The 24,078-nt window shown below is 38.7% G+C and overlaps 1 protein-coding gene across 1 annotated transcript in view; it reads right to left on the bottom strand.

Moving 5' to 3' along the window:
• Positions 1–5,737: 5,737 nt before the first annotated feature.
• The window catches only part of ADAM22 (ADAM metallopeptidase domain 22), a 229,574-nt gene continuing 211,233 nt past the window's right edge, over positions 5,738–24,078 (bottom strand). Inside the window, exons 27-32 of the mRNA XM_052638378.1 lie at positions 23,479–23,673; positions 21,075–21,175; positions 20,662–20,728; positions 18,337–18,447; positions 10,266–10,389; positions 5,738–5,758 (exon numbers count right to left, since the gene is read on the bottom strand). Of these exons, the coding sequence (XP_052494338.1) occupies positions 5,738–5,758; positions 10,266–10,389; positions 18,337–18,447; positions 20,662–20,728; positions 21,075–21,175; positions 23,479–23,673 (619 nt within the window). The remainder of the gene's footprint in view (positions 5,759–10,265; positions 10,390–18,336; positions 18,448–20,661; positions 20,729–21,074; positions 21,176–23,478; positions 23,674–24,078) is intronic.

Below are 24,078 nucleotides of genomic sequence, written 5' to 3'. Positions count from 1 at the left end.
AGCCTGAAGCACACCCTGAGAACCAATTTCTTGGTGACATCCCAAGTTGCACAATCCATGCCCAGATGCCAACGGAGGCTAAACATGCCCCTCTCCCGATTCTGTGCCCCCAATGGTTCCACGAGTGCCAGTCCAGGCAGAGGGACTTAACTTCCATGACAGTGAAGGTTCCTAGTCAGGAGAAAAGGTCTGACAGCTACTGAACAGGGAGTGACTTTGAAAGTAGAAAGGGTCTGGAAGCATCTCGCAAACCCACAGTGAGAATGATTTTGGTTTGTCAGATTCTGGATAAAAAGGACAAAAATACTGGGCAGATTTTTGTTCCGTTTCTGACTGTTTTCTCCTTATAAACTGAACCAGAAAATGCTCCATTTGGGGTATTCTGACAAGCTGACAAGCAGAAATACCCGATTTCTAAGACCCCATCTATCTTTGTTTGCTCTGCCTCTGCAGGCATGCTGGAAAATTCCTCTTGGAATTCAAAGCACCTGCCCAGGGAGCATATGCTATGAGCCTGTGCCAAAGGTTCCCAGCAGGTGTCGCTGCTTCCACCCCCCACCCCCACCCCCACCCCCACCCCCACCCCAACTCCCCACCCCAACATACAGAAGCGGATAGGCTTCAGCCTGTCAGCTAATTTTCAGGAGGACAGTCTCAGCACCTCACAATCTCAAAAACACAGGAAGCTGTTCATGAAAGTTCTTAGCTGTCTCATGCTGGAGGAAAGTTGCTGCCTCCAAAATCCGAATAGTCTTACCAATTCAGAAAATATCTCAGAGGAGAAAAAATTTAAAGGTTGAGCCTCTAATTAAGTCCTATTCCATAGAAATGTTTGCTTCATATATTTTAAGCTAATAGAATAAGAAATTGACTCCACTTACTCATTTATCTGGAGAAGGCAATGGCACCCCGCTCCAGTACTCTAGCCTGGAAAATCCCATGGGCAGAGGAGCCTGGTAGGCTGCAGACCGTGGGGTAGCCAAGAGTCAGACACAACTGAGCAACTTCCCTTTCACTTTTCACTTTCATGCATTGGAGAAGGAAATGGCAACCCACTCCAGTGTTCTTGCCTGGAGAATCCCAGGGACAGGGGAGCCTGGTGGGCTGCCGCCTGTGGGGTCGCACAGAGTCCGACACGACTGAAGCGACTTAGCAGCAGCAGCAGCAGCAGCAGCAGCACTCATTTATCAGTTTTAAAGGAAACACAGATGAGGAGGGGAAGACACTTAGGAGCATTAAAAAGTAGACATTATGCTGCAAATGGGAGTCAACGTTTCATGTAAAATTCTTGTCAATTTACCAACTGGTACCTTTGTATTTAAAATAAGGCTGCCCAGGGACTTACTTGGGGACCAGTGGTTAAGACTCAGTGCTTTCTGTGAAAGGAGCACGGGTTCCCCCTAGTAGGGAAATAAGGTCCTACATGCCGCTTGGCCAGGAAAAAAAAAAAATTTGCTCCCCATAGAACAGGGTCCTGTAACGGGGTGGTGTCCTACTAGGCTGTGGAGGCCCTAGCCTGCCTCCCTTCATTCTCTCACTGCCTTTATTCAGTGGCCCTCTTCCCATATTCCTGGCAAGCTACTCAGTAAATTCCAGTAAAGTTCCTTTTCCTTTAAATTTAAATAAAGTGAAATAAAATAGTCTTCTCTATAGGTAAGGATTTATTATCATGTTGAATAACACAAGGAAATATTTAAAGCACTAAATATATGTTTATATTGGAACTGACTCGTTGGAAAAGACCCTGATACTGGAAAAGATTGAAGGCAGGAGGAGAAGGGGACAACAGAGGATGAGATGGTTGGATGGCATCACCAACTCAATGGACATGAGTTTGAGGAGGCTCCGGAAGTTGGTGAAGGACAGGGAAGTCTGGCATGAGGCAGTCCATGGGGTCGCAAAGAGTTGGACACAACTGAGAGACTGAACTGAACTGAAATACATATGTTAAAATAGAATTACATGACAACAGGATATGAAGAAGGGCTGAGATCAATAAATGAGCAAATGATTTTGAAACACTAAAAATGAACAAAAATAAAGTATTTCCTCTGGGTCATAGGTAACTATAAAAAGTAAAGGAGAAAATCTTAAAAGGTAAAGGAGCCACAAGAGATCTGAGACAACGGACAGGATTAAATTATGCAAATCTTCAAGGGGATCAACAGAAAAAAGAGATGTAAGACTGGGAATTCAAACACAGTCTTTCTGTGGAAGTCCACACAATACCTGATTTTATCTTTTCAGCAACTTCTTTTAGAAACCCTATCAATCTTACACTCAGAAATCTATACTAGATTATGTATACTACTTTCTGTAGTAACACAATTTGGAAAGCCTTTTCAAAGCAAGGGGACAGGGCAGTGGGCAGGAGAGAGAAACTGTAGTATCACTTACAGCACCTATATATCAAGCTGAAAAATAGCTTTGGCATTTTAACCTTACATTTACTTTATTAGTCAACTTTTTTTTTTTTTTAAGGAAAAACACTGTATTTCTTTAAAAGAAAAAAAAATACAGCAACCACAGATTGCAAGCCCTCCTGATGCTGCAATGTTTGAGCAGTTTATCCCTTTCCACAGGTTGCTTGTGGCCTACGGGCCACTTTCTATCTGGGAAACTCCAGAGGAGTACGCCACTTCCTCCCTAAAGAGTGGCTGAACACAGTTCCTTCAGGGCTCCGTGATACCATACCTCTGTTGACACTCTTAGTGGAGAACCATGTGTTGCTTTAAATCAGAGTATATTACACTGCAATGACTATGGATAGATTGAAAATCTCAGGCTGCAAAGTTGTCCGATCTGAAGTCTTATCTATGCACAAAACTTTAGAAAGAGAGGGAAAAGGCATACAATGGGACACAAAGGCCAAAATTTGCTTTTCTCTGCTTTTCATAATGGTCCTATAGTTGAGTGAGAGGTATAAACATTAGTTTCATGATGCAAACTGCTATGTGGCCTCAAAGTTCCTCTCTAAAATAGATACTAAAAAAAAGAAGAATGCTGTGCTTGTGTTTACTGCCATGGCTCCATTCTCTTTGTCTTAGTGGATGAACAGTCATAAATATTTAGATTTAATACATCTAGAATGCCAACCATGAGTATACATATAGGGAATTCTCACTACTCACCACTGAAATTATATATGTGTCAAAGAACACTGCAAATGGCTCTAAGGATGTTAATACATTCCTAGATTGAGTAGAATCTAGAATAAAGCATTAAAAGTACTATAAAATCATAGTCTCTCTGCAAATGAAACACTTCTCATTCAGTTCCATATGAAGGTAATATTATCGAGGAAGATGACTATAAACTGTATACCTCTAGAGCAACCATGTCTCCCAAAGGCACAAATAATGATTTTTACTTGAAATAATAATCTTCATGTAAAAATAAATTGAGAAAATGAGGAAAGAGAGAGAAAGGTAAAGGGGATTCATTGACTACATGGCTAATCATTTGTGGATTCTTTCAAATAAGGGATGTGTAACCATAACTAGGAAGCATATTTACATGAGGTACCTTACATTCAAATCTATAAACTCTTTTATAGTCAAAATAAAACTTCTAACATTAGCTTTTATACACTCAGTACCAGAAAACATTCAGTGCACATTAAAGTGATCTTGGTCAAAAGCCACTTTATTTGCTACATCTTTAAATCTGTCTGCCCTCCTGTCCTTAGTTTGAGCCATGTGGCAACATCACCCAACACCCACTCAAACTTGAGTCTGATGATCATTTTATTGTGGTCTCGACAATCACATCCCTTCCTGTCATGAAAAATGCTGCTTATACGGTATCATTTGGGATAATTAAATTGCTTTAAAAATGTTTTCAAAGACTTTCAGAAGAGAGGTCCATTATAGAAGACATAAATAGATAGAGGAGAAAATGCTGCCTTCTAATGGGGCCCTTCAGTTTGGGACTCCAAGATGATTATACTTAAGAGATGAAATGGGTTTTGTTCTCGGACACTACTGGGAGAGATCAAACTTACAGGATATTTCTGAAATCTTGTCTGCAGATTCCATTCCTCTCAAGAAAAAGGAAAGAAAAATAAGGAAATTCAGAAGTACTCTTCCTATTGAAGCATTTGATTGATCCCATCCATTTCTGAGCTCACTAAGTTAGCCTCTGGAGAGAAGTTTTCTTTAAGAATGATAGAGCTGCATGATGATAGCTATGGAACTTTGGTTTCAAAGAGGGGGATTTAACATAGATTTCTCACTTTTCTATGGATTTAAAAAAAAAAAAAAAGAGAGTTCAGGACATCAGATTCTTCCCTGTGCCAGCTGTTTGGGTAACTTCACAGTTGCTCACTTCTGTGGCTTTAGGTTTCTTTGACCCCTCTGTAGTCTGTTGAGGCTTCCCAGCCCACCTCATAGAACCTTCCATGTCTTATTTACAAATCAGTGCAGAATGACTTGTTGGGACTCACATCCCACTGATGATAAATACCCTTAATAAACTGTGTAAAAGTTGTTTTTTTTAAAACAAGTCATTCACATCACAGATAAGGGTGGCTAAAAAGTTTTTTTAAAGAACAAAAGTTTAGGCCACAAAGGGTTGGAGTATTGGCAAGGTGGGAGTTACTAACGCATCAGCAGCTGTGGTCTCCTGTGTCTTTGGTGCACTTTGATCTCAGCAGGACACACTGCTGTGGGGCTCACAGGCCCCCTGGGGTGAGACTAGCAGATGTGCTCTGGTACCGAAAAAGAACAGCTGCTGAGGCAGGCACTGTAGCCCCCAGAAAGAAGATGGACCTGCTGGAGGATCCCCAGGAGCCAGCCAACAGGCAGTAGAGCGCCTGGAGGCAGGAAGCAAGCTGTGGAGGCCCTAAGTTTGGTTGGACATTTTGTTTACTTGTTCAATAAAACTACCTCCAGACTGTGCACACTTTAAAAGGCTAGCACATGGTTTGGACAAACATCAATTAAGGGGAGACACACATACAGCCCTGATCACGATATTTACAACATCGTCCGATTATAATCTTCAAAGAACAGTTGATGGATGACAATGACGTGACTGTGACTGATTGTTTTTAGGCATTTGGCAAAATACACTTGTGTGTAACAGCTGCTTTTTTTTAAATTTTAAAATGTTTACATATGTACAATTGTCCTTGTATGCTGATATAAATATGAAAAGTAAAAAAAGAAAAAAGAAAAATACATGTTTACAGTTAGCATATGGGATATTGGCCTCTCAAGCTTTAAAGTCCTGCAGAAGAAATCCTATATGCCTTAGCCCTGCATGCTAGTTCCTATTATGGGATGTTGTTTCCTTAAATGTCGAAAACAATAAACAGAAGCTTCATGCACATAGCATTGCTGACTTTCTACAATGAGGATGTGCTTCAGAATGTCAAGTTCTGAATCCACTATTGTCCCTTAGTAACTTGCTACATTTGGGTCATGTGAGTTAATTTTAGTGATATTTCTACATATATCTGTCATGCGGATTATCCATTAACATACCAGTACCTTTGTTGTTCCATGTTATAGTGTAACATTTCAGTAGTCCTTTTCATGGTTCGGTTAAATTCTAAGCCAATGACAAAAAGAAAATGGTATCCAGATGTGAAGCTTGGCTTCCTCTCCTCTGTTGCTTCTCAGAGATGTTTTCAAATTGTCTGAAGAGCAGATAGATTTGCAGTGATTCCATGAGGCTGGGTTTGTATAAAAGTTGAAGTAAACAGTTTCGATGTATCACATGTAAACAGCTGATCTTAAATGGATGTTTCCCATAGCTGCAACAGAGAAAAGCAAAACTTCACATTGTGAAAGCAAGAAACAGATGCATTCTGAGCCACAATGATGAAAAAGGTTCAGTGATTCCATCTGCGCTGATGTGATTGTGGGTGTGAAGTCTTATTGATACATAAAATAAACAATCTAATTTTTAGCTCTCTCTTTCCTCTAAGCCTGAGGCTCAACCTTTCTAACAATGGGCCCCCCTTTAATAATAAAAAAAAAACCCTCATAGCCTCATTTACGATTACTTGAAATTACAAATAAATTAAATATGGTATTAAAGGAATAAAAGGTACAAAAGGTATAAAGGTATAAAAGGAATAATTTAAAATATTATTTTTTAAAATTACACATACCCTTGTTTTCCCCAAGATTCTAATACAGTCATCTAGAATAGTAGTTTCAACCCTGCTGTACATTTCATTCATCTGAGGACATTTTGAAAATTCCATAGCCTAGCCAGCACACCATATCAACTAAATCGAAATCACCCTGGGTGAAACTCAGGCATCAGCATATTTTTAAAAGTCTTTTAGACAATTCTGTTCAAAGCTGAAAACTATTGGCCTTAGAAAAGTGTGAGCCCATTAGTACCACCACTGCCCACTTAAAAATCATTGCTCTAGGCCTGTGGTCAGCTATACATGCTCCAAATCCATTGCTATCCCCTGAACAACAGCCGCTCTCAGGAGCTGACACATCAGAGTAGAACAATGCATCCAGGGCAGGATGTCAGGTCCCTAATTCCCTCATCTCTTCCCTCTCCTGGCCTCTGCCACCATTTCTTTACAGCAGCCCTATTCATATCTAATTTCTAAAACGTTCAGTAATTGCCTTAATGGACTGAAAACAAGCTTGGTGTGATCAAAGAGAAGTGCCATTCTGTTCACTAGAGAAGGAAGACGAATTTTAAAAAAAGAAAAAAGAAATCAAACTGATAAAATATGTTTCCAGGCAATATGATCTGGGTATAATTATTATGGACATGAATAAAGAAAGCTGAGATCAGAGTGATATCAGCTGCATCCAATTTCCATCCAAATTCCATTTTTACAGGAGATGCATCCAATTTCCATCCAAATTCCATTTTTACAGGAGATCTGGGGCATATCATAGTAGGATACCTAATGGGTTTCTGAGTCGGGGAGAAGGAGAAATAGCTGAGGAACTAAGTGGGCGTTTCTCTACAGATTTTCTTAATATGTTCTCCTGACTCTTGATGGAAATATTCTGTTATCTGTTTTAGGTCTGCTTTATATGTCCTTTTCATTAAAAAAAAAGACACCAAATCTCCCAACTGTGAGGATCTCTGCTATGGATGACACCTGTTGATGGAGACAAGTTATAATGAATAGTTAGCCAGGAGGTCTGCACGGCATCTGAGGGAGAGAAGATCTCATCGTCTGATGCCCAGACGATGGTGCAAAGTAGAAAAGAGTTCAGACTTCAGCTTCAGTGAGCCCAGTTTCTTCACAAATGGTTAAAAAGATTAAATATTGAGTTACAGCTCACATAAAGAAGAGAAGAACAAAGGAATGACACTGGGAAAACCTGAAGGCCACGATTAATCCAGTGAGGAAAGAGGAGCAAAGAACTGCCAAGCCATCACTTTTAGAAATAGGCATGACCTTGGCTGTATCTGGATGGCTGTAACAGAGGGGTTGATGACAGACAGAACTGCTTGTTACATTGTCCACAGCCCATGAAGACATCCCAGAGATAGGGGTTGCCTATACTGTAGGGATCTGCTACATGATCATGTGACCATTCCACAGTGAATGGAACCAAGCAGACCTTTCACACAATGTCCCCAAGGCTATATTCTTCACAGCCACCCCGTTCAGCCTGGAGATAAGGCCATGGGCCAGCCATTTCTTGTGAGTGGGGATGTCATTTCCATGGGCTCTCATATGGGAACATCCTCAAAAACCCACACCCTAGCATGACAACAGGTGAGTGAATACCCCAGCTAGACAAAAGAAACAACAATGTAAACAGTTTATCAGGGAGAAAATGTGGGGTGTTCTACTTCAACAGTTCCCTGAGCAGGGAAGGAATGACACCACCTAAGGTTTCATTACCATATACTTAGGTCACCAACAACTGGATGCCTACTCACAACTTTTTTTTTTTTTTTTTTTTTAGGGACAGAAAGCTGAGTGATGAGAATCTGTTATCTTTTTTCTTTCCATCTTTTACCATTTCCTATCTTTTTTTTTTTAGTTTTTTATTTTTTTAATTTTAAAATCTTTAATTCTTACATGTGTTCCCAAACATGAACCCCCCTCCCTCCTCCCTCCCCATAACATCTCTGTGGGTCATCCCCATGCACCAGCTTCCTATCTTAACATATGTAGGTAATTTTATGTATGGTGAGTAAAACACCATTGATGGTTTTTAAAGTCATGTGGATCACAATAAACTGGAAAATTCTGAAAGAGATGGGAATACCAGACCACCTAACCTGCCTCTTGAGAAACCTATATGCAGGTCAGGAAGCAACAGTTAGAACTGGACATGGAACAACAGACTGGTTCCAAATAGGAAAAGGAGTATGTCAAGGCTGTATATTGTCACCCTGCTTATTTAACTTATATGCAGAATACATCATGAGAAACGCTGGGCTGGAAGAAGCACAAGCTGGAATCAAGACTGTCGGGAAAAATATCAGTAACCTCAGATATGCAGATGACACCATCCTTATGGCAGAAAGTGAAGAGGAACTAAAAAGCTTCTTGATGAAAGTGAAAGTGGAGAGTGAAAAAGTTGGCTTAAAGCTCAGCATTCAGAAAACAAAGATCATGGCATCTGGTCCCATCACTTCATGGGAAATAGATGGGGAAACAGTGGAAAGAGTGTCAGACTTTATTTTTTTGGGCTCCAAAATCACTGCAGATGGTGACTGCAGCCATGAAATTAAAAGACGCTTACTCCTTGGCAGAAAAGTTATGACCAACCTAGATAGCATATTAAAAAGCAGAGACATTACTTTGCCAACAAAGGTCTGTCTAGTCAAGGCTATGGTTTTTCCAGTAGTCATGTATGGATGTGAGAGTTGGACTGTGAAGAAAGCTGAGCACTGAAGAACTGATGCTTTTGAACTGTGGTGTTGGAGAAGACTCTTGAGAGTGCCTTGGACTGCAAGGAGATCCAACCAGTCCATTCTGAAGGAGATCAACCCTGGGATTTCTTTGGAAGGAATGATGCTAAAGCTGCAACTCCAGTACTTTGGCCACCTCATGCAAAGAGTTGACTCATTGGAAAAGACTCTGATGCTGGGAGGGATTGGGGGCAGGAGGAGAAGGGGACAACAGAGGATGAGATTGCTGGATGGCATCACTGACTCGATGGACGTGAGTCTGAGTGTACTCCGGGAGTTGGTGATGGACAAGGAGGCCTGGTGTGCTGCGATTCATGGGGTCGCAAAGAGTCGGACACGACTGAGCGACTGAACTGAACTGAATCACTTCTTAACAAGTTACATTTTCTTACTGATTCTGAGTTGATCAAGTTAAAATTCAAATGATCCATGTTTACCTTGAACCCTGTAATTTAAGTTCAGAATCTAAGAAGCTCTGAAATATCTTTCACAACCAAGAAGGCTAAGAACCTGGGACCCACTATCAGATAAATCTGTCCAGGCTTTTAAAGCTTCATTTTATTTTTTTGCAAAATTATTTCTGAGAAGATCAAAGTTACAACACAACTAACCACAACAGGGCCTGTGCCTCAATAAAGGTAATTATTCTTTAGTTATTTCTTTCACATTAGTCTCTGAGGGCTGGTCTGCCTCTCTAAACTCAACTATATCTCACATTTTGCATAATGGAAGTGTTCTTGGGAATGTTGTGAGACTAAGAGGACTTAGTATTTCTATGAAACTTCTGGTGAATCATATTTTTATAAAAATAGTAATCTCCAAATATGTTTTTAATTTTTTTAAATAAAAGTTTGCTAAATTTCACTATACTTTGTTATACTCTTTGTTATACTCTTAATCTTACAGATTTTCAAGGCTCCCTTCCTTGCATCTAAATTCCACCTCCATTCCCAAGACACTGATCTGATTTCCTGTTATGGGTTCCTAGTCCTTAAATCCTATTGGGTGTTATTTGCCAGTGAGAAGTCTGAATAAGCAATCTGTGCATGGACATAAGGTTGGTTTACTTAATCTCTAGAAATTTCCAGGTATATGAAAAAATTGATAAAATATAGTCTCTGTTTTATCTATTCCAGATTGTAATATATTAACTTTGGTGAATAACAAAAGACATAAATGAAAAGAAGTGAATGATTAATACATGCCCAATACTTCTAAATTCATCAGTAATTAAACAAACTTGGGCCCAAAAGCCCCAAGAATCATCTACTTTTTCAAACTCAGTTTTTTTCATGTTCTTACAAACAAAAGGGAAAATGGCTCTCTCTTTTAAAACATCGAATCACAAATAAATGATAATGACTGAGGATGTTAATATACGGATGGAAGAAGCTCTCACATACCCTGGCACTTTGTCGGTTCACTTTCTTCTCCTCATCAGGAAGGGGAGGCATTGGATAAGGGTATTTTCTGCTGGAAGCAATAGACCCGGTTGACGAAGAAGGAGACTTGGCAGGAGATAAAGTCCTGAGACGTTGAGAACACATGAGATACATATTATGTAATTGCCTAAAATCTTTTCAAATTCTGAAAAGTGGGTTCAGAAAGAACCCTCTGATATCTACTTTCATAGGCCACTAGTGCAAAGATTTAACTACCAGGACATACTCTGTCATTCACAACACTGGAATGCTAGCTAGTGTTTGTCTTCCTAATTTCACAATTGCAATGGATTGTTTAAATCTTAGTACACAGAATCATACTTTTCAGCTAGAAAGCAAATAATGAGGGGTTTTTTTTTAAACAGTTTTAAAAAGTTAAAGTGAATGAGAGATTAAAAATATTCTAAGAGCTCATAATGGTAAATAAAGTACAACATATTAAGAGTCTGTCTTATTTTATGACTTAATGTAAAAAAATTTTAGTACAGTAATTCCAATTGTATTTTTAAGATCTTAAAATATGATGCAATTGATACGTTTATTAGTTACTAAGTCACACACCAGTTTCTACAAAACTCATGCATTCAGAGGCCAGTGTGTTAGTTGTGACAGAACAAAGGCAGATACAAGGGTTTTAACAACAAATTAGTAAACATGCAAGCGGTAAGGAGTGCAGAGTTCCAGCCAAACAAAGAGTCTGATGAGAACATAAAAGATGGTCTGATTAGTCCCTAATCATCATAGCTATATAGGGAAGGATTCTAAGCCATGGACACAGATCTTGATAACTCATGTAGGGCATACTTGTCATGTCCAGAAGGTGGCAACACTTTAATGACTGGAATTTTTGAAACACAACAACAAAAACTCTTATTTGGAACATGTGTTCTCATCACGGAGATATTCCCTATGAAAAATGTGCATGAGCTCTTGGTGTATTATACTGCTCGTTTTATTCAGCATGTACAGTGGTAATATCCTTGACTAAGCAAAGCACACTGGAAAACCCATATCAGCTATCTTGTCTTTAAAGTGAAAAAAAAAAAAAAAAACTGAAAGTGAAGAACCTCAACTTATACTGTATCAATGAAAAACAGGCATGATCATTTAGCAGTAGCTACCCATTTCACAAATGTTCAGTTCAATTCAATTCAGTTCAGTCTCTCAGTTGTGTCCGACTCTTTGTGACCCTGTGGACTGCAGCCTACCAGGCTCCTCTGTCCATGGGATTTTCCAGGCAAGAGTACTGGAGTAGGGTGCCATTGCCTTCTCCACTTAACTGTACTGCCTGCACCAAATAAAGATATCTTTTCCTCCCTGATTCTAAATTTTGATTCCTATCCACAGATTATTCTTTGCTCTGGTTTTGCTGTAGTTTTCAAGTCAGTTTCCATTTTATGGACACTGAATTCAAGTTAAGGTTTGAAAATAATTTTTCCTACAAATCCTGAGATTTGATTCAATTTTAAGAATCAAGAATGACTCAGTTTACTTTTAATCTGTAATTCCTACTGTTTCCTCTATTTTTGGAAAATGTCCAGGACCAAATGGTCCTTCATGTGAACTGTCAGAATATTGCAACTGTTTGATGCCTCTTGTATTAAAGCTCTCCACTGAAGAGAAGATGGGTGGAACTAAGAATTTATAAATACTGCAAATCCTCTAAAGTATTATTAAAACAATGTACTACTGTATCTTTTTCTAACTCAGAAATTAATGTGTTTTTTTTTCAATTTTAGGAAAACATTTCAAATAGGACTGTGATCTTTAGGAAACAAATTCAGTATGTTCAAAATGAGCATATACTTTTGTATTAAATACTTAAATATATCCTTCTAAAATTAGGGATATTAAACTGGGTTCAGATTTTTAGCCTAATCACTACCGATAAGACATCCAAGTTCAGAAAAGAGTCAGGTACACAAACAACTAAATCTCGTTTACTTTAGGGGATCATACAAACTCAGTCATCTTTTTAACATGTTGCTGTGTGCATGTATGTCCATAGCATGAGGTATTGGCTTATAGCTTCAAAGTCATGCCAGCCATTCACTTGGTCATGGTTCCAAGTGACCAGCTTTGTATACACACAGGGCCATTCCAATGAGGATGCTGGAAGTCCAGCTTCCCTTTCAAATATCTCCCTGGCCAAAGCCAACAATGAGTGAAAAACAAAGAGGTATCCTCCAGAACCTCAAAGAAATTACACATTTGGTACTTCTCACAGTAACACACCAGTTTAACGGACACTTTGAACCCTAACAGGGAGAGAAGCCACGCAGCCCGGTTTAGCAGGGGCGAGAGGCGTCAGGTCAGGACTGAGTGGCGTGTGACAGCATCAGGAACTATCCTGGGGGATGCAGAGCACCAGAGCAGGAGTCGGAATAAGAGGAGAGAGCAAGGTAAGGTCAGTTAGTTTAGGGAAAATGAAAACAAACTTCAAAATTTTCACAAATATCTAAGAAAAATGTTCCTTCAAAACCGCCTCCAGGCACTTTTCTGAACCTGGCTACTTGACCGGTGGTTCCAATCTGGCTTTCACCGAAAACCAAGCACCGACCCAGCTCATTCACTTTACAAAGTAAACTCTGGACAAATGCTAACCATTATCATCACTGCATTTTTTAAAACCATAATAACCCATAATCATAATGGGTGCCATTGAGAATTACACAGTGAAGGTATGTCCATGTGCAGATGGATTGTGGAGTATTTGGGGGCTACATCAGACCTTCTGGGTTTGCCTTCTGTCCACAGACAAGGCCAATCTTGGTTCACTTCTGTCCCTCAGAACAGGCAAAAACCAGTCACACACACGTGGGGCACATGCCCACCCCTTAATTCACTTGGCTGTGTTCATATGCAAATGTCATAGTAGTATGATGGAAAAAGAACAGATGGAAATAGTATGATGGAAAAAGAACAGCCTCGGAGTCAGAGCCAGGCTCGTAATTCGGGTTCTGACACACACTAGCTGTGTCACCTCGAGTTACTCTTCTGCCTCAGTGTTCTCTATACATAGAAAGGAAACAAGAACGCCTGCATCTCCTGATGTAGCGAGAAATAAAGGAACAATGCAGGCACCCAATACATGACAGTTGTTATCATTAGTTTCTTTCCAGAGTTATTACATTTCCACAAGATCATGGAAAAGAACTAACAAACCACGGAGAAGTGAGTGACCAAGTGGATAATACACAACACCAAGGAAACCTTCCAAGAGCGGGTAAAGCACTGTCGCCAGCAGAACTGCTCCCAGGATCTAGCTGTGAAAAGACAATATGCTCACTGTGACCCCACCTGCTCCTTTGTGATGATCTGAATATATACTGACAATAATTTGAACAAATACTGTCATATAAGAACTGGGTAAGGGAGCCCAAGCAAGGCAGTCTGATTACTCAAAATCTTCCTACATAGGCTTTGCTCTTCAGAGTTATATAGATACCATTTTTCTTTTTTCAGTGCTGGACTGTCTTTTGGACCAGTTTGCTGTAGTCAGAGTCCCCACTGCATTTTGATAAGGATGCCACAAACCCCACACCACATGGGTGATTAATATAGTGACCTTTGCCCTCATTGGTGGTTTTGGCAGGTAATCCTGAATGAATGACCTGGCGGCAGATGAAGCAGACCTGAGCTTAAGCATAGGGTTTGCAAAGCATAAGCCTTTGGGTCTCCAAGTGAGGCTTAGTGTGGACAGACAGTGGATGAAATTCACTCTGTTGTGTGAGTATCACATGTTCCAAGCCCTGGAACATCTCAATTATTTACCACTTCCACAAAAATTCTGTGTTGACTTTCAGGTCTTACAGGCATAACCCTTATTAACCCCCATATGACAGTTAACTTATAACCCTCCACTAAATTTTGTCTAGCCTTTAAACATACATATGTATTTAATACGGAATTCTTCATATGACTATCCACTGTAGGGACCAACGTCTCATCATGAGAGGAGATAAAGGAACCCTCTACCATTGCCCTTGCAGCTTTGCACGTGCAACAGGGGAAGCTGAAGCATTCCCCCATCCAAATTGCATTTACTCATGCAGCTTCTGGGCAGACCTGGGTGCTGATTTTAAGAACTGTGAACTCTGCTCTGGGAGCCACATAAACTACTCAGCTCACCCAGGGGAGGTGAATCAACTCTTCCGGAGTACCATTTCACAAATCAGTGTTACAAACATGCTAAGACCATTTAGGTCATGTAAGCCCTACCCCATATGGGACCAAAGTCACTGTATTGCTGTGTTTTGGTTCCATGGCTGATACAAGTTATAATCTGCCCACAAGCCTGAGGAAAATAGAAAGGAGAAGTAGGACCGCAGGTGAGCCAAGATTCCAAATAACATTCAAAATCATCTTACCTGTCTTCCTGACGCTGGCCATCTTGGGAGCTACAGGTGAGGTGGGATGTTTGAATGTGAGTGTATGTGTATGAAGTTCAGTGGGAAAGTGGTATTAGCAGAGGGGCAGGGAAGAAGGGGGAAGATGGGGTATAAAAGCAGGAGATATTTTTGTGAGCAAGCAGGATTATGCTTTCCTTGAGTTATATGCAAATGTATGGATCAAATTAAAATGCAGGTTGGTCTAATCATTTTCTCAAACTATACATGTCTAAACTAAATGGTACACTGGAAGAGAAAGTCCACCTTGTATGGGTGCTGAGAGTTGGAAACACATACATATTTTGATATCTGATCAATGCTGATCCAAGTCATGGCAATAAGGAATCTGAAAGCTAACTGTTGAAGCTATGCTCCGAAGAGGTAGTAATTGAGTCTATATTGCTTCTTTACATTAGTTGTCCACAAAGTTGTCAGATTTAAAGCATATGTTTACATCCAGGAAATCAGTTTGATATTGTAAAGAGAGAAAAAATGCCATTAGGAGCTCTTGTAAATTCTCGCTGACCTCTAATGTCAACTGAGCTGCAGTGAATTGAGTAAATTTGCTAGTTTTCAATATAGAGGAATACTCTGTCTGCTTTTTTGTGAACCAAGATCGTGTTTCTGACCTTTTTCTTGGTTCTACCTGGAGGGTTAGACAATAACATTTTTACTGCAATGAAAAATTCCTTAGAGGCTTTTTTGAGAATCCTTAACACCCTTCTCAGCACAGCTTTTCTCTGGTGGCAAATGGCTGTACTGAACAAATAAAGCCTCATCACATTCCATACTCTCTCTTGTGGTCAACAGTATCTCAATAATTTTCAAGTTCCATCAAATAATTGTTTTTACTGAAAGTAAAATTCCACTACATTTCATTTCGTTCCGTTTCATGTTTTTCCTTGAGTCTTTGTATGTACTATGCACTCTTAAGGCAGTAAGTAGGAAAAATGCATTATGAAACTGCTAGGTTCTAGAAATTAAATTGTTCAGGTTAATAGTGCTTCTTTATTAGTGGAAAGTATGCTTCATGCCCATAGAACAGTACATAGCATAACATGAAGAGAAAGCTACTAAAAAGCTGAAGATGGTGATAGGGACATGCACTAAATGGCAACCCTTTCAAATATGTTCATTTGAAACATTCAGAAAAGAACTAGACTTGCTCATGAAGCCAAAAACAGAGGTCAAAAGGTAGCAAATAAACAAGAACCTTTTCCACCTATGGGAACTTGTATTGGGAGATACAAGATAGAAAACCAGTCACACAACAGTATTTGTATGTGCTGGGAGAGTTTGAAAAGGATATAAAATGAATTTATAAAATACCTAAAGTATGGTCCTTCAGTGTTTTTATTCACATCTTCTACCCACTTAGCTACATTATAGTCTCTTTTGAACCATGGGTTTAAATACCTGCAGAAAGCAATGGAAGGAACAAAGAAAGCAGAACAAGATAGAAAATCTGAAAATACACCGCACAAGCTTAGCAAGGATGTTCTTCACCCTCTAAACGCAAGTGACTATGGCAAATAAACCAGGATGGATGCTGGGTGATTATGAGGCAGTCTGTACAACAACATGACAATTAACTCAGCTCCAAGAAGGCTCAAGGCATTTTAGCATATATTCACCCTTTCAGGGAAAGCCTTTCCAGTGGTTTCCCAAAGTGAATCAGAAACTCTCTTTCAGAGTAATGTCAGCTGCCCCACCTCCAAAGGCTTTTTCCAGTCCACCACTCATTTGTCTCCTTGGCTTTCAAATGATAATGGGCCTTTTTGAAAATACTCAGATGGCTGCAATTCCAACCTGGTGTTTCAGAATATAACATCCCAAGAACAATTAAAAGAAGCCAAGCTCTCTCTCCAGTATGAAAGGAAAGATTTTACATGGCTTCTGTCTCATTCCTGAGAGCAGGTCCCAAGCTGGAGTTTAGGAGAAAGGTGATCCAGCTGGCTCTATAATGAGCAGAAAGGGTCCCACTCTTCTGATCCTGGAGCCCCAACACACAGTATGGACCCAGTAGGCCTCCATGATCTTGAGGTGGGTTTGGTAACTTAGGTGCAGCTGCCATTCCATCCTTCCTCCCCTTTGTGCACTTCACATTCATGTTTCCAGTAGGAAATGCCTCAGAAGCTGCCTTCTGAGTATCTGATCACTGGGGTGAGTGACTGTCAGAGGATAATAATGACCTTAGCTAACATTTTCCTGACGGATCTGACAAAGTCTCCATCAGAATCACTGCACAAAGGAAGATGTTAAAGGCAGTAAAATTATGAGTACAAGAGTTTTTGTATTTTTTTCCAGAGTTTCTTTTGATTTTTAACCCTGGGAGCCAAGCAAAAACACATCCTCTTAGAATATGCCCTTGTCAAATACATAAAGATTCAACAAATTCAGTCACAGAAGAATTTGGAAATTTTACACTGAGATTTCTCATTTAAAAGGTAACTTCCAGAGATACCACAGACAATGAAGATTTTAGCTCAGTAAAATGTTTAAAGTTATTTCAAAACAAACCAGGGGAAATTATAAAATACACTGCTTTTTTTGTGGTTAAAGTTTGCTTCTTGCCTCCATATTTAGTTTTTTGTTTTTTGGTTTTTTTTGTAGATACATTTAAATCAAGATACATTTCCACAGTTATATAAACAATATTAGATTATATTTCCATAGTGCTTTCCCTCAAGTTTCCCTTTCCTTTTTAGTAGTAACCAATGTACACTACAAAATAACATCGTCAGTTCCCTTCTGAGAGAAGGGCTTGCTTGCTTTTCATGCTTACAAGACCATTTTTGCTAAGATAGTGTCTGACTTGGGCACAACTCACACTTCTTTTTGCCTTTAGCCACAATCATTGCCAACTTGTGCTTTTGATATAGATAGCCAATTAAAACTTGCATAAAATTTTCTACTAAGACTCTGAACAAAAAGAAAAAAGTCAAAAAGCAAGTGCAGCCACACATAAAGGCCAGTGAATGCTCTGGCCTGGGGAAAACTGTAGAAAAAGCCCATGCAGCTGTTACTGGGTGAAACATAGCCACACAGCAAACTGAGTCACCCACGGGCAGTCGGCCACTTCCAGGAGGAGACATGTGTTCCTTTCACTGTCAATCTTAGAAGCTCCAAGGAACAGCCATGGCTGTTCCAAGAAACCTACAGCCATGTGGCCTGACTTGCATATGTCAGGCCTTTCTCTCCATGTTAGGGAGCATCTCAGAAAGCTGTGATCACTTCACGCTAGGTCACTGAAGAGAGCTCTCAATCGAGATTCCCTCTGGGGATGTGCCTATGAAAGTGTCTTCACAGTGGGCCTCCTAATAATCTCTAGGTCGTGCTGGCTACAGTGATGAGATTTCATCACATTGAGATGCATCTGCCTACGTAGCTTGACTTGGCTTGTAGCGCAACATGCAAAAAAAAAAAAAAAAAAAAAAAGCATTCAACAGGATAGGAGAGCCCTTTGTGTTCTCCAGAATGGAAAGGCAGAGGAAAATTAGCCGGTACTGGCTGGACCAGGAGCACCTCTGAGCAGACGTTGGGGGTCAGTCAGAGATCAAATGACTCTGCTCTCAGCCAAGGAAGGGACTTGGAGGGAGATTAAGTGGCAGCCCAGAATGAAGGGGCGGGTGGAGACTGACCTGTGATCCAGACTCCCTGTCTGGGGGCTGTCAGAGCCCCCTGAGCTTATGCCTTGGGATGGGACTGTCTGGGCGAGGGAGTGCCCAGGCTCAGGTGCTTGGGGCTCCCTCCTGTAAAAACACAATATATAATACAAAGTCTAAGCCAAACACCTTTTGTTTTTACATCATGTACAACAGTGAGGATGATGCAAAAGCTTTGAGTGGAAGAACAATACAATAAACAAGGACTTTTTATAGCACAGTATGCATTGGTGGTGCAGTTTCTTTAATGAACTCATGTTTCATCATCCTTTGGGATGATCAGATACTAAAGGGAATGTTGAAATAATGGACCTGATAGTAACTCTTAACCTAAAAAAAATTTAAAAGGTATGTTTGTGGTCATACTGCTCCTCTTATAAATCACACAAATGATATTGTTATATCAGATGCAATTGCAATTATTTAATAAACATGGGAAGTATTTAAAAAAAAACTGTTGACATAATTCCTGACATGCTATGTGTTAGGATTTCTTTTAAGAAAAATAAAACAAAACATAGTGTCTGGACAATAAGGTATATGAGAATGTGAGAAGTGGTCAGCTTCACAAACTTGGTTCCATTTAGCTTATATGGGTCATGTAACCAATTCTGAAAGTCTGAAAAAATCTGAGAGCATCCTTAATACTTCTTCATAATGATGACTCCATTATGATGACTTATTAAATGTAGTAATTATCTCACAGGCAAGATTTCTCAAGGGCTGTCTACAGTATCATAATATTTGTTGCGTGATAAATAATTTTTGAAAAATAAGTGATTTGCTAGAAAATGTCACTAAACACCAAGTATTCCTTGGGTCCTAAACTCATAGTTATAATACAATATTGGATATTTGGTGGTTGTTCACTTAGGAGTTTTCAAAGCCTTGTTACAGGAAATACTGTTAAAGCACTATACAGTTACACAAAGGAAGTCCTGAAGAACAATCCAGCAGTTTACCTGTACTCTTGTGAGCAACTGAGATAAGCTAAGAAGCTCTTACCAGGTGACCTCATGCAAAACAAATCAAACATTCCAAGAGTTTATCCATGATGAGCCCTAAAGCATCCAAGTGCTTTGGGAATGTATAAGATAAACTCTAACACATTAGTTATTTGTGATGGAGTTCTATGATGCCATTCTGGACCATGCAATGGTATCACTGGAACCTATTTATTGTTGCTAAGGTAACATATCCTCTAGTAAACTGACAAGCCACTTACAAGACAATACCATCAGCAGGAAGCTCCAAATTTCAGGGCAATGTTATTGTCCTGGACTGAAAAAGGTAGGGTATATGATGGAAAAGCTAACATGAGTTTCTGACAGGCAGTGAACAAATATCTGCTATTCAGATTTTTTAAGTATTAAGGCATGAAGAAGCAATAGAGATCCAGGGAATAATCACTAACACTGCAGTGAGAAATAAGTAAAAAAAAAAAAACAATTAGGTTGGTCCAAAAAGGATGGTTAATTAAAACCAGGTGGCAAGGTCCAGAAGAAAACTAAGGATGTGTTTTATTCCATGATGGGAGATAAAGATTTCAAGAAGCTTGGTTTTGCTTGATTTTTCTTAAGTGGAGAGACAAATTTGAAAAGTGTATGGTGTTTACCTCATTATAAATGACTCTAAATGTAACTGCTAACCCCATCTGACTTAAAAAAAAATATGGCTATCATTTTAAATACAGAGTGTTGCATTCAGTGACAATGATTCCGTTAAAGAGCAAGTTTAGGGAAATAACCTTTTAAATGTCCTCAGAAGGAAAATTTTAAAGGGACCCATATTCCAGTAGTCTGAGAGAATGCTTAGATGGCCATGAAGCCCTGGGAGCGGCGGTTTCACACTGCGAGCAGCTCTCGTGCTCTAGTACAGTGGAAACTTCCACCTGATGCTTCTAGGCTGTGTGAATATCGGGGAAAGGAAAGGTGACCCCTCTGAAATGGCTGGACCCCGGGCGATGAGAAGAAAGGAATGTTATCAAAATTCCCTTCAAACGGAACCAAAACACCACAATGGCAGGTTACTGGAGGACAAAGCCTGCAGCGAGGGTGAGACCCCCCCACTATCAGGGGGTATTGGTATGGGCACAGTTGCGGAGATGCCTATGTAAAAGAGAAAAGCCATGGTTAATTTTAAAACAGCAAAATAAATAAATCAATAAATAAAAGGATTAAAAAGATAAAACCAAGACCCAGAGGCATGGTTTACAGTTCTTTGATGATCAGGTTAATTAACATTTCACACTAACTGCACAAGACCTTGCAGGGTCTTTTTCCATTAGAGGTTCAGACTTACTCAGTTGAATTAGACCGAGGTCTAAATCTTTTGCCTCTGATTTTCTTTCTGTTGCCTCCCAGGTTACCTGAAAAAGATGGTTTATGGCTAGATTTGAATATAAAAAAAAACAATTTCTGTGTGTTTAATTACACTGTATTTCAAGTGAATGCAATTCACAACAGCACCAGCCCAGAACATAGGACTTCAGAGCACTGTGCAGCCTTCTCATGTACCCAGTGCACTGGTGCTACCAAATCCCATCATTTCCCAACCAAGAAAAAAGAACCGGATTCTCTCATAAGAAATGTCCTCCTCTTTGTTGGAAGAAGAGCTGAAGAACTAATGAAAAAGAACAAGTCTTTACAACCAGGTACCATACAATATAGAATTAAGGTTATGTGGACAGATGGGTTCAGAATGCTGCCCTATACCTTGCCAAGAGTTACTCCGAGGTCGTCCATTTTCACAGATGTCTGAAATATGTTTTGTGTCTGGAATCCTTTCACTCCAAGAATGAGAAAGTCCATTTGACCTGAAATTGAAAATGTGTATATACTGTTCAAAAATATAATCAAATGAATGTTTTGAAATCAGTAAGCAACATTTCTAAGCATTACTGAGCATTAAAATAAATCAAGAAAGAAAAAATCTGAAATGAAAGAATGAAGAAAACATGAAAGTCTTCATGAAGAAGGCAGAATTACACAACATTCAATTTAAGAAAAGTCAAATACAATGGAACCCCATTACAAGAGTTTGTAATTGAAAAGTATCAGGATACTGTGCAAGCCAATTACATTCCCAAGAACCACACAGAGCAAATACACTATGTATTTCAGTTACATAATCCATGCAGCAAGAGTTATAATGGGGTCCCACCATAGATGTTTCTTAATTGTAAAGCAATGGCTTCCATTCAAGTATTATGAGAACATGGACTTCCAAGAGATTTCAATAAGAATGGCTCAGTTGAACCTGGTTAACCTTTATCAAAGATTAATCTTTATCAAAACCTAATATTTAAGTTTTCTTAAACAATAAAATTATTTTCTGAGAATTGGCATTTTTCTCCACTAATATGCACCCCCCCCCCCTCCCAAATGCGGTACTGTTGGTTAACTATTCAATAACTGAATTGAGTCGGATCTTTATCATGGAGCTTTCTCTCATAAAGTCCATGTACCATTAAGTCCTTCTGCTCTTTGTGTCCTACCATCTTTAAATGAATTGTCTACAAGAAGCAAAATTTACACACCTACCTTGAACCACATAAGAAAAGCATTTTGACAATCTGCATATACTTAGGAAGAATCACATAATTTGGTACAATATTTAACTGTTTAAAAGTCAAAACCCATTGAGATTTTGCTAAAATCTGGTAAAGATTCAAATCAATATTTTAAGCTCTTCTTGAAGTACTTTAGAAAATAGTGCTGTAATTTACATCTTTTCCATATATCATTCCAGTTAATCGCTAAAAACATCTATTTTAAAAGGAACCTTCTACTGATGAATGAAAATAAATGGAACTCAGAACAATTATTATGTAATTCCCTAGATTTTTTACCATCATTTGCTAAGTATAAAGTAACTCCTATTTTGTACAAATGAACAATAGAAATTCTCCTGGAATCTATTGATTTCTACATTTATTTACCATGTGATTTGATTTAAAATTAAATATTTGATCAAGAAAATATATACTGTGAGGATTTTAAGAAAAGATTATTCTCTTAGCTAAAAAGTACCCAGTGAATTAAAAGAATAAAATGCTTGAACATCCTTCTATAGAATTGTACTCCTTATGCAAAGACTAATAATTTAACTTTTAGATTTAAGCTATGTTATCTGAGTAAAAATAATCCTTTATGCAGAGAACAGTTCCACAGCAGTTCCCAAATCTCACTAATTCCTTCAATTTTTTTTTTCCTGATGTTTATAAAGAGTGAGATCCTCTGCAGAATTTTTGCAGATTACTCTATTTAGAACTCCAGAAGAGATCATGTTTCTTCTCAATAAACTAGCAATTTCCCTTTCAGTCTATAAAGGAACTACTGTGCCCAAAGTATACATTACAGCCCTACCAACAATTTTAAAGAAAATCTTCCAGAGGAATATTTAAGGTTTTTTCAATGGGAATGAAGGTCTCATTTCCTAAAACATTCTATTTATTTCTTCTGTCAGCTTATTTTATTAAGCATTTATAAAGCATGCAGAATTTTAAATGGTCTTATATACCTTAAGACCATAGAGCAGAATACAGCCGTCAAGTTTAAGACACATAAATAATATATTAACCCCATCTGGACTGCTATACAACTTAAATATTAAAAATGCTTAAATTAATTTGGCAACCAGCTCTAAATTATAAAGTCTAGAATTAATCATTCCAGGAATGAAAGGCAAAATCATAATATTCAAATATATGATTCACAGAGAAGCAATTGTTTTTTCACAGCAAGCTTAGCTTTGATAAATTTAAAATTAAAAAAATTCAATGCAGCATTTATATTACCAATTTATTTTAACAACTGCTTTTACTGAAGCGTGACAGTAACCTTTTTCTTTGACTACCAAACATGACATAAAGCTCACCATTTAAAATACAATAAAATACTATGTGTAGTTTCTGAAGCAGTAGAAGAGCAAGATTGAAAAACCCTGGAGTTTCTATATAGACTTAGGGTTGTTATTTGCTTAGTTTTCTTTTGTTTGGTTTTCTGGCCTGATTTGTTAAACCACTGGTTCTGAGCATATGGCATTTTGAAGTAGAGTAATCAAAGAACAAAGGATACTATTTTTAACATTCAAGAAAGAAGGAAGAAGTAATCAAACCTGCTGCAAAATAATGAAATGTTCTGACTAATGGAATAATGTGTGATGGAACAGGTAGAAATCTGAAAATGCGACAGAAAAGCAGACCTCTTCTTAGAACTAGATGCTGAGTTTGTGCTGACTCCAGGAGGAATGTCGCTATAAAAAGAGTCGCCATCTCCAGGCTTTTTTACATAATCTCCCTGGGGTAACTGTCTAAGGCATAATAAACATTTCAAAGTCAGAAAACAAGACACACACATGAACACAGACATATACAAATATTATTTTAGGAAAAAAGAGGTAGGGATAATGATCTACATGAATCAAATCTATAACAACATGTAAGATTATTAATAAATGTGACAAGTTAAAGTCATTCTAATTGTAGAGGTCGGAAATGCAATCACTGAAGTCTTTACAATCTGGATGAATATACCCTTGCTTCAAGGGAAAAATATGAAACGATGAGGTTTTTCACTGTAACTTCATTACTCTTAGAGATGTTAATTGCCATTTTGTCTTTAAAAACAAACTAACAAAAAAAAAAACCCTGGTGCTGAAGGAGACATATCAAGACAGACAGTCCTTGCCCAGATAAGGTATCCTTTTTTTCACTGT

This window comes from Budorcas taxicolor, chromosome 4 (genome assembly GCF_023091745.1).
Source record: "Budorcas taxicolor isolate Tak-1 chromosome 4, Takin1.1, whole genome shotgun sequence".
Classification (NCBI taxonomy): Eukaryota; Metazoa; Chordata; class Mammalia; order Artiodactyla; family Bovidae; genus Budorcas; species Budorcas taxicolor.
The sequence above is the reverse complement of the archived record's forward strand: the minus strand, read 5'-3'. Positions and strand labels throughout refer to the sequence as shown.